Genomic DNA, 11,091 nt, shown 5'->3' on the forward strand with positions numbered 1-11,091 from the left:
ATTACTTTGTTTTTATTTGATTACTTTCATATTTTGTAATTCCTTAATAAAGTAATCCCATATCTTCTCAGGCAGTAGCAGCCAGCCAACCATCTAACGTCATCTCTGAGTCTACGAGTAATCATATTGAGCTAGGCCTAGTAGCTAGCTGGCTGACAAAACCATTTTGACTAGTACTTCAAAGTACATAACGCATACAGTACCTTGAAAAATTACTCATACCCCTTGACTTATTCCACAATTTGTTGAGTTACAGCCTGACTACCGTAGCTCTGGTCCTGGTCTGTTACATACATCAACCACAGTTTTTACACTTCTTTCACTACAACAAATAAACGTTTAAAGAGCTTTAGCTAGCCCCACAACTTGACTTGTAAAGTTACCATCTGAATTCAAAGTGGATTCAATGGATTTTTTGTATCACCCATCTACAGACAGTAGCTCATAATCACAAAGTGAAAACATGTTTTTAGAAAACTTTTCTAATTTATTGAGAATTAAATACAGAAATATCTCATTTACATACAGTACCAGTCAAAAGTTTGGACACACCTACTCATTCAAGGGTTTTTCTTTATTTTTACTATTTTCTACATTGTTGAATAACCGTGAAGACATCAAAACAATGAAATAACACACATGGAATCATGTAGGAACCAAAAGTAGCCACCCTTTGCCTTGACAGCTTTGCACACTCGTGGCATTCTCTCAACCAGCTTCATGAGGTAGTCATCTGGAATGCATTTCAATTAATTAATTAAGGTGTGCTTTGTATGGTGGAAATTACTTGTTATAATACTTTTATTGCATCAAATGGTTGTGTTATAAAACAGATTAGAGGGTTCTTATAACTCTCTATTGTGTCTGTGTGAACTGAAAGTGGGGCTCTGGGAGATAACACTGACAGGAGATTTACGACGTCTTTGGGGATTCCACATTTCATCTCCGCACTCCAGCGCATGAGTTCATGTTTCTGTTCTATACGGTACCAGGGAGACATGGCTCCAGTATGGAGTTGGGGGGGGGGGGCAGACACTGGTCTCTACACAATGAAAACTGTTTTTACAGCAGATACTGTCTGCTGTGAATTATAAGTATCTTTTATACTAATCTTAACCTTGTGATCCAGTCCATTCATCTGTTGTGTGTCATGTAGGCAGAAGGAGGATGGACTTTGCTATAAAATGCTCTGGCTCAAACCAGCTGGTTGAATTCTCAGTGACCAGCTCCAGGGGTGATTATCGACCAGCTGGTTGAGTTCTCAGTGATCACCTCCAGGGGTGATTACCGACCAGCTGGTTGAGTTCTCAGTGATCACCTCCAGGGGTGATTACCGATCAGCTGGTTGAGTTCTCAGTGATGACCTCCAGGGGTGATTACCGACCAGCTGGTTGAGTTCTCAGTGATGACCTCCAGGGGTGATGACCGACCAGCTGGTTGAGTTCTCAGTGATCACCTCCAGTGGTGATTACCGACCAGCTGGTTGAGTTCTCAGTGATCACCTCCAGGGGTGGTTACCGACCAGCTGGTTGAGTTCTCAGTGATCACCTCCAGTGGTGATTACCGACCAGCTGGTTGAGTTCTCAGTGATCACCTCCAGTGGTGATTACCGACCAGCTGGTTGAGTTCTCAGTGATCACCTCCAGTGGTGATTACCGACCAGCTGGTTGAGTTCTCAGTGATGACCTCCAGGGGTGATTACCGACCAGCTGGTTGAGTTCTCAGTGATCACCTCCAGTGGTGATTACCGACCAGCTGGTTCAGTTCTCAGTGATGACCTCCAGGGGTGATTACCGACCAGCTCCATTACTGCACTAATTAATTAATAAAGTTTGATTGTTTTGATAAAATCTCAAGTCTCTCCGTTTGATTACAATAATTCCACTACACTTGTTAAAAAGTCAATTTGTGGAATTTCTTTCCTTCTTAATGCGTTTGAGCCAATCAGTTGTGTTGTGACAAGGTAGAGGTGGTATATTAAGAATCTCAAATATAACTTTTTTAGGTTACTACATGACTCCATGTGTTATTCCATAGTTTTGATGTCTTCACTATTATTCTACAATGTGGAAAAACTCTGGCATTAGTAGGTGTGTCCAAACTTTTGACTGGTACTGTACATGGATAGGACCAAGGAAGGGTAGAAAAACATATCTAGAGTGTTGAAAGTTCCCAAGAGGACAGTGGTCTCCATCATTGGGAAATGGAAAAAATATGTAACGACCTCCTAGAGCTGTTCGTCTGACCAAACTAAGCAAACCAGGCAAGATGGACCTTGGTCAGGGAGATGACCAAGAACCCAATGACCACTCTGATAGAACTACAGAGTTCCTTGGTTGAGCTGGGAGAACCTGCCAGAAGGACAACAGTCTATCTACAGCACTTTACCAATCTGGGGTTTATAGGAGAGTGGCCAGACGGAAGCCACGGCTGAGAAAAAGGCACATGACAGCCCGCCTGGAGTTTGTAAAAAGGCAAGACTCTGAAAGACTCTGAGAGCATAAGGCAAAAGATTATGTGGTCTGATGAGACAAACATGTTACTCTTTGGCCTGAATGCAAAGACCTACTGTATGTCTGGAGAAAACAAGGCACAGCTCATCACCCATCGAACACCATCCCCACCGTGAAGCAAGGTGGTGGCAGCATCATGCTATGGGGATGCTTTTCAGTGGCAGGGACTGGGAGACTGGCAAGGATAGAGGGAGCAATGAATGGAGACAAATACAGGCAAATCCTTGAGGAAAATGTACATTCCAACAGGACAATGACTCCAAGCAGACAGCCAAAGCAACGCTGGAACGGCTTCAGAAGAGGAATGGGAAAGTCCTTGAGTGAAGAATAGAACCCCATTGAAAATCTGTGGAAAAACTTGAAGATTGCTGGTCAATGCCGCTCCAAAATCCAGATGTTCAAAGCTGATCCAGACATACCCAAGACTGTAAAGCTGATCCAGACATACCCAAGACTGTAAAGCTGATACAGACATACCCAAGACTGTAAAGCTGATACAGACATACCCAAGACGACTCAAAGCTGATACAGACATACCCAAGACTGTAAAGCTGATACAGACATACCCAAGACTGTAAAGCTGTAATCGACGCCAAAGGTGGTTCTACAAAGTATTGACTCAGGGGTGTGAATACATGAGATAAATGAGATATTTCTGAATTTCATAACTAAATAAATGTTCAAACATTTATAAAAACATTACTTTGTCATGTATGGGGTATTGTGTGTAGATTGGTGAGAGAAAAAAATATTTAATCCATGTTGAATTCAGGCTGTAACACAACTAAATGTGGAATAAGTCAAAAGGGTACGAATACTTTATGAAGACGCTGTAAATGGAATTCAAGTAATTGAACCGACGTCGATCAATTAGTTGTTTATTAACCAATCGTTCAGCACTAGTGTTTTATGGGTTTGGGGGGGGGGGGGTTACTGAGGTCAACAAGGACAGATGGTTAAAAGGTTGACACTATGAACTCTCACACACAAGGTCAAGGACGAACACACTCGCAAAACAAATTGTGGCCTACTTTTCTATCTGGGTCCAGTGTCCACACTCCTCAATGTGTCCTCTGGTTAGGTTGGGGATCTGAAACACACAGACCTGACACATTTACGTATATAACACACACAAATGTGTCTGCTTACAGTGTGTGTGTATGTGTGCGTGTGTTTTTATGTGTATGTGTGTGTGTTGCGTGTCTGTCTGTCTGTCTGTCTGTCTGTCTGTCTGTCTGTCTGTCTGTCTGTCTGTCTGTACGTGTGTGAGTATACGTGTGTCAAATCAAAGTATATTTCTTGCCTTCACAGGATACAACAGGTGCAAAACCATTCAGCGATGATCTCCTAACTTATGATCTCCTAACATATGATCTCCTAATTTATGATTACGATCTCATAATTTATGATTATGATCTCCTAACATATGATCTCCTAACTTATGATCTCCTAACTTATGATCTCCTAATTTATGATTACGATCTCCTAACTTATGATCTCCTTACTTATGATCTCCTTACTTATGATCTCCTAACTTATGATCTCCTAACATATGATCTCCTAATTTATGATTACGATCTCCTAATTTATGATTATGATCTCCTAACATATGATCTCCTAACTTATGATCTCCTAACATATGATCTCCTAACATATGATCTCCTAACATATGATCTCCTAACATATGATCTCCTTACTTATGATCTCCAAACTTATGATCTCCTAACATATGATCTCCTAACATATGATCTCCTAACATATGATCTCCTAACATATGATCTCCTAACATATGATCTCCTAATTTATGATTACGATATCCTAACATATGATCTCCTAACATATGATCTCCTAACATATGATCTCCTAACATATGATCTCCTAACATATGATCTCCTAACATATGATCTCCTTACTTATGATCTCCTAACATATGATCTCCTAACATATGATCTCCTCAGTCTGTCTGTGTGTTTCTGTGTGTGTGTCAGTCTGTGTGTTTCTGTGTGTGTGTGTGTGTGTGTGTGTGTGTCAGTCTGTGTGTGTGTTATCACCGTGTTTTCCATTCCCCTGGAGAAGACAGGCAGCAGAACAGGATCTTTACCAGTGGTCACCATGAGAGCTGGCATCAAGAGCTACACACACACACACACACACACGCAAACACACACACACACACACACACACACACACACACACACACACACACACACACACACACACACACACACACACACACACACACACACACACACACACACACACACACACACACACACACACACACACACACACACACGAAAAGTGTCATTTATCAACATACTGTTCAACTGTGTCAACGTAACACACACATACACACGCGCACGCTCACGTGCAAATACACACAAACACACCCCTACCTTAGCTCTGGGTCGGGAGCATAGCCATTTCCAGTTGCTCACCACATTACGGTACCAGTTCAGTGGCCCTCTGGAAAAACACACAACACTCTGTCACTCACTTCTCTTCCTCTTCCACCTCTTCCTCTACCTCCTCGCCCCTTCTCCCCCTCTTCTACACCTCCTCTTCTACATCCTCCACTCATCCCCTCCATTTCCTTATTCCATCCTCCTCCCTCTCTCTTCGTTGCCAGTATGTGTGTGTGTGTGTGTACCTGAATCCCTTGTCTTTGAACTGAGTGATGTAGAACTGCAGAGCAGTCTCACTGAGGATAGAGTTCCTGGGTATCTCGTCTGGTAGTCCTACGAACAGACCACCTACACACACACACACACACACACACACACACACACACACACACACACACACACACACACACACACACACACGTTAGTCTGCAGATTATTATTTTTGCAGCAATTTACTTTGTAGCACAAGATGCACAGTCAATCCAGTACTTATCCTCCAATCAGAATGTTAGTTTAACACATGGGACCCCATAGCTCAACCCTTCAGCCCCAACCCTCCAATCAGAATGTTAGTTTAACACATGGGACCCCATAGCTCAACCCTTCAGCCCCAACCCTCCAATCAGAATGTTAGTTTAACCTGTTGGGGATGGGGGCGCTGTTGTCACTATTTATGGTATTCTTGTAATTTTTGAAACGGCTTCCTACAAAACTCTTGATCGTACAATATGCATATTATTATTATTATTGGATAGAAAACAGTCTATAGTTTCTATAGGAGTTGAAATTTTGTCTCTAAGTTGAACAGAACCCATTCTACAGCAATTTCCCTGACATGGAGTCAGATTTCAGAAATGTTGGCCCCTGATCTGGAGTCAGTTAAAAGGGCACTGTTATTGCTATGAGTATACGGACACTGCTTACGTCTTCCCCTGGATGCCTTTACGTGATGACGATTTGAATGGGGTCGATTGCGCGTTCACAGGCACTATAAATTAAAAAACCCTGGAGCTAGCAAGTCTTTTCTTGGTGCGTCATGCGCGTGGAGGACACCGACCCGCACCTGTTCCAAGCATTAGTGTTGGGAGTAATCTTTCTCCGGTCATGTTAAGACTCGTTATAGGAGTTAAAAACATCATAAGGTAGTTAATTTAAAGCGTTTTATAGCAATTTATATCCGTTTAGTGCGATTTTGGGACATTTATTTCTGAAACGCTGTGAATTGCTGGGCACGCTTCCAGTTCATCCCGAACGCAGTTGGCATTTCCACATGGCAAGAGGACAGCTTTCCACCAAAAGACGATTAGACCCAAGAAAGGATCCTTTGCCCAAGATACTGATGGAAGAACAGCTCAAAGTAGGAACAATTTATTATGATAAATCGTGTTTCTGTCGAAAAATGTTAGTGGCTTAGGACGCCATGTTTTTTGACGTAGCTTCGCTTGGCGCAAACTGTATTGAAAAGTAAGGATAATTTAAAAAATGTAATTCCGCGATTGTATTAAGAATTAACTTGTCTATCAATCCCTGTCCACCCTATATTTTTTAGTCACGTTTATGAGTATTTATGTATAAGAGTAGATCACTGTCTAATATGGCGCACGGACATTTTCTCACCAGCTGGGCTACATTTCACATTGTCTAACCATGATTTTGGTGGCTAAATATAAACATTTTCGATCAAACTCTATATGGATTGTGTAATATGATGTTACAGGAGTGTCATCTGAAGAATTCTGAGAAGGTTAGTGAAAAAATTAATATATTTTGGCGATGTTGACGTTATCGCTCACTTTGGCTAGAATCAATGCTGGGCTGCTATGTGCTATGTGCTATGCTAATATAACGATTTATTGTGTTTTCGCTGTAAGACACTTAGAAAATCTGAAATATTGTCTGTATTCACAGGATCTGTGTCTTTCGATTAGTGTATGCTGTGTATTTTTACGAAATGTTTGATGATTAGTAGTTAGGTAAACACGTTGCTCATTGTAATTATTCTAGTCCATTTGTGACGGTGGGTGCAATTGTAACCTATGCCATCTACCTGAAATATGCACTTTTTTCTAACAAAACCTATCCCATACCATAAATATGTTATCAGACTGTCATCTGATGAGTTTTTTTCTTGGTTAGGGGCTATAAATATCTTAGTTTAGCCGAATTGGTGATAGCTACTGGTGTTGGTGGACAAATAAAAGATGGTGGATTATGCTAATGTGTTTTTAGGTAATAGATGTACATCTTTACATATTGTGTCTTCCCTGTAAAACATTTTAAAAATCGGACATGTTGGTTGGTTTTACAAGATCTGTGTCTTTCATTAGCTGTATTGGACTTTAATGTGTGAAAGTTAAATATTTTAAAAAAAAAAAAATATTTGAATTTCGCGGCTCTGCCTTTTCAGTGGGGGTGTGGGGGGAGTGCCGCTAGCGGCACTCTCATCCTAGACAGGTTAACACATGGGACCCCATAGCTCAACCCTTCAGCCCCAACCCTCCAATCAGAATGTTAGTTTAACACATGGGACCCCATAGCTCAACCCTTCAGCCCCAACCCTCCAATCAGAATGTTAGTTTAACACATGGGACCCCATAGCTCAACCCTTCAGCCCCAACCCTCCAATCAGAATGTTAGTTTAACACATGGGACCCCATAGCTCAACCCTTCAGCCCCAACCCTCCAATCAGAATGTTAGTTTAACACATGGGACCCCATAGCTCAACCCTTCAGCCCCAACCCTCCAATCAGAATGTTAGTTTAACACATGGGACCCCATAGCTCAACCCTTCAGCCCCAACCCTCCAATCAGAATGTTACTTGGACTTCCTGTCTGACTCACCTCTGGCACAAACTCCAGCAGTGTTGATAGTAGGAACATTATCCTGGAGAACAACACAACAGAGATACATTTCATTAAGTCTGTCTGTCTGTCTGTCTGGGTGAGTCTGTCTGTCTGTCTGTCTGTCTGTCTGTCTGTCTGGGTGAGTCTGTCTGTCTGTCTGTCTGTCTGGGTGAGTCTGTCTGTCTGTCTGTCTGTCTGTCTCTCTGTCTGTCTGTCTGGGTGAGTCTGTCTGTCTGTCTGTCTGTCTGTCTGTCTGTCTGTCTGTGTGTCTGTGTGTGTGTCTGGGTGAGCCTGTCTGTGTGTCTGTCTGTCTGTCTGTCTGTCTGTCTGTCTGTGTGTCTGGGTGAGTCTGTCTGTCTGTCTGTGTGACTGTGTGCCTGTGTGTCTGTCTGGGTGAGTCTGTCTGTCTGTCTGTCTGTGTGTGTGTGTGTGTGTCTATGTCTATGTCTCTCTGTGTGTGTGTGTGTGTGTGTGTGTGTGTGTGTGTGTGTGTGTGTGTGTGTGTGTGTGTGTGTGTGTGTGTGTGTGTGTGTGTGTGTGTGTGTGTGTGTGTGTGTGTCTCTGTCTGTCTGTGTGTTTGCGTGTCCTCTCGCGTGTGTGCGTCACCTTATCTCCACTGCCACGGAAGAAGATCTTGAAGGTCCTTGCCAGATCTTTCTCCATCTCAGTCTCAGCTACACCCTGTAGATGAGTTACCTCAGGAATGTAATTACACCCTGTAGATGAGTTACCTCAGGAATGTAATTACACCCTGTAGATGAGTTACCTCAGGAATGTAATTCCACCCTGTAGATGAGTTACCTCAGGAATGTAATTCCACCCTGTAGATGAGTTACCTCAGGAATGTAATTCCACCCTGTAGATGAGTTACCTCAGGAATGTAATTCCACCCTGTAGATGAGTTACCTCAGGAATGTAATTACACCCTGTAGATGAGTTACCTCAGGAATGTAATTACACCCTGTAGATGAGTTACCTCAGGAATGTAATTACACCCTGTAGATGAGTTACCTCAGGAATGTAATTACACCCTGTAGATGAGTTACCTCAGGAATGTAATTACACCCTGTAGATGAGTTACCTCAGGAATGTAATTACACCCTGTAGATGAGTTACCTCAGGAATATAATTACACCCTGTAGATGAGTTACCTCAGGAATGTTTACATTTCATTTCTAACGTAAAATAACACGCTTGGAGAATGGAGACGTCGTAGAACGTCAAAAAAGGAAATCCACACGTTGCCCCTTTGGACGCGCTGGCTCTGCTAGTAAAATTATTTAGGGAGGTTAATTAAAGGATAGAGCTGCCGCTTTCAAGGAGCGGGACAATAATTATCACTGGCTCTGCTAGTAAAATGATTTAGGGAGGTTAATTAAAGGTAGATTAGTTAATTGTTTCATCCTCATAGTTAGCCAAGATGCTTAGCTAGCCAGCTAACATTGTTTACAGTTGGTTAGCAATTGCTGCTACGCTATTTTGCTAGCTATTTTTGTTTATATTTCATCACGTGACACGCAAGCATGCGTATTAACTTTCTATGCGTATTAACTTTCTATGCGTATTACAAACAGGACTGCAGCTAACTACAAGGGGCAGTCTGAGGCATTGAATAATCGCCCCCCAAGCAATCGACAACAAATCGGTTATCAAAAAACTTGAGATGTGCATACAACCCAGGTTAAAACCCAGCCTGGTCACACTAACAGGGATCTAAAAAACACACACACACACACACGCACGCACGCACGCACGCACACACACACACACACGCACGCACACACTTACGGGTTTCTGGAAGTAGAGTTGGTAGTTAAAGATGGGCACAGTCTTCATGAACTCCATTGGATCCTTGGAGGGGTCCACAGGGAACAGAGGGGTGTTCAGGGAAGCGACCGCTCTGCACACACACACACACTGGAATGGTTACATTTAACTTGTGTGTGTGTGTGTGTGCATATTTGTGTGTGTGTGTGTGCATATGTGTGTGTGTGTGTTTGCCGGTGTGTGTGTACTTGTGTGTGTGTGTGTGTGCCGGTGTGTGTGTGTGCCGATGTGTGTGTACTTGTGTGTATGTGTATGTGTGTGTGTGTGTACAGTGCATCCAGCCATTTAAATGAAACTATTTGTGAAAAGATGAAATGTAATTTTAGCTTCCAAATGAGGGAATTGGGTTTTCATAAGATTAGAGCTCTGCTCAATCAGTGGCCCGCCCCTGTGAAGAGACATGGGTTATAAACTATGAAACACACCCTTCTCTCCCTCCACTATATAAGTCGCTCTGGATAAGAGCGTCTGCTAAATGACTTAAATGTAAATGTAAATGTAAATAAGCCCTTGACAAAAATGTAACCTCCTGTTCCGGGTACATTAGGGCGACGGTCCGATGTCAGAACGATTCAGATAATAACTACAGAACGAAGCCAACCTCAGCGTGAGCTTTCGTTGCGAATGGTATGAACTTTGAACTCTAATTCGCTACAGAAGTGATACCTCCTAGCCTTTGCGTTAGCAGCGGCCGCTGTAAACGTGGGCTAGGAAAGGACGGACAGAGTATCCCGTCTACCACACAACGACGACAGTACAACGTTTTCCGTTCACCACCAGAGACACTCTTCAAAGGACAAAGGACTCTGTTGGGCAACACGGTCTTCCATCTACCACCAACCTATTGAAGCGCAGCTCAGAGTAAATATTTATTGCATTTTCCTTTTCCAAATGGGCGGTAATTTAGAATGCATAAGATTCTGTATTTACGATAGAGTAGCTGCCTACGGCCCAATAGAGACATCGCTTCTCCCTTTGTTCTTCAGTCTTCCCGCTCTTTCACTCAAACCCAACCACCTTTTCTTTGTGTAACCAGCTGTCATATCTGTTCCGTCCGCCAGGGACGTTTTCCTTTATTACATCATTTGTAATCAAGGAATGATTCAATCTGTGTATATGTAATTCTGTGTGATTAGTTAGGTATTTCGTAAATAAATAATTAAACCCAATTTTGTATTGCTGATTCAACTTGTTAGCCAGGGTTCGTGAAGATAACCAAGAATTTACAACTTTCAGATGAGTACTTTCCGAATGCACTTTATGTTAGTCCGTACCTGACTCTCTCTGGGTGACACTGGGCCATGTTCCAGACCACAGATCCACCCCAATCATGACCAACCAGAGTCACCTGGGGAATACCCTGAGAGAGAGAGAGACAGAGAGAGAGACAGAGAGAGAGACAGAGAGAGAGACAGAGAGAGAGACAGAGAGAGACAGAGACAGACAGACAGACAGACAGACAGACAGACAGACAGACAGAGAGAGAGAGAGAGAGAGAGAG

The 11,091-nt window shown here is 42.6% G+C and overlaps 1 protein-coding gene across 1 annotated transcript in view; it reads right to left on the reverse strand.

Annotated features, from left to right (window-relative positions):
- Positions 1-11,091, reverse strand: part of ephx2 (epoxide hydrolase 2, cytoplasmic) — a 59,201-nt gene that overhangs the window by 13,034 nt on the left and 35,076 nt on the right. The window contains exons 11-18 of the mRNA XM_055862675.1: positions 10,865-10,950; positions 9,552-9,663; positions 8,370-8,444; positions 7,761-7,803; positions 5,164-5,266; positions 4,910-4,979; positions 4,565-4,645; positions 3,545-3,603 (exon numbers count right to left, since the gene is read on the reverse strand). Coding sequence (XP_055718650.1) covers positions 3,545-3,603; positions 4,565-4,645; positions 4,910-4,979; positions 5,164-5,266; positions 7,761-7,803; positions 8,370-8,444; positions 9,552-9,663; positions 10,865-10,950 — 629 coding nt within the window. The remainder of the gene's footprint in view (positions 1-3,544; positions 3,604-4,564; positions 4,646-4,909; positions 4,980-5,163; positions 5,267-7,760; positions 7,804-8,369; positions 8,445-9,551; positions 9,664-10,864; positions 10,951-11,091) is intronic.

The sequence above is a fragment of the Salvelinus fontinalis genome, chromosome 15, assembly GCF_029448725.1.
Source record: "Salvelinus fontinalis isolate EN_2023a chromosome 15, ASM2944872v1, whole genome shotgun sequence".
NCBI lineage: Eukaryota > Metazoa > Chordata > Actinopteri > Salmoniformes > Salmonidae > Salvelinus > Salvelinus fontinalis.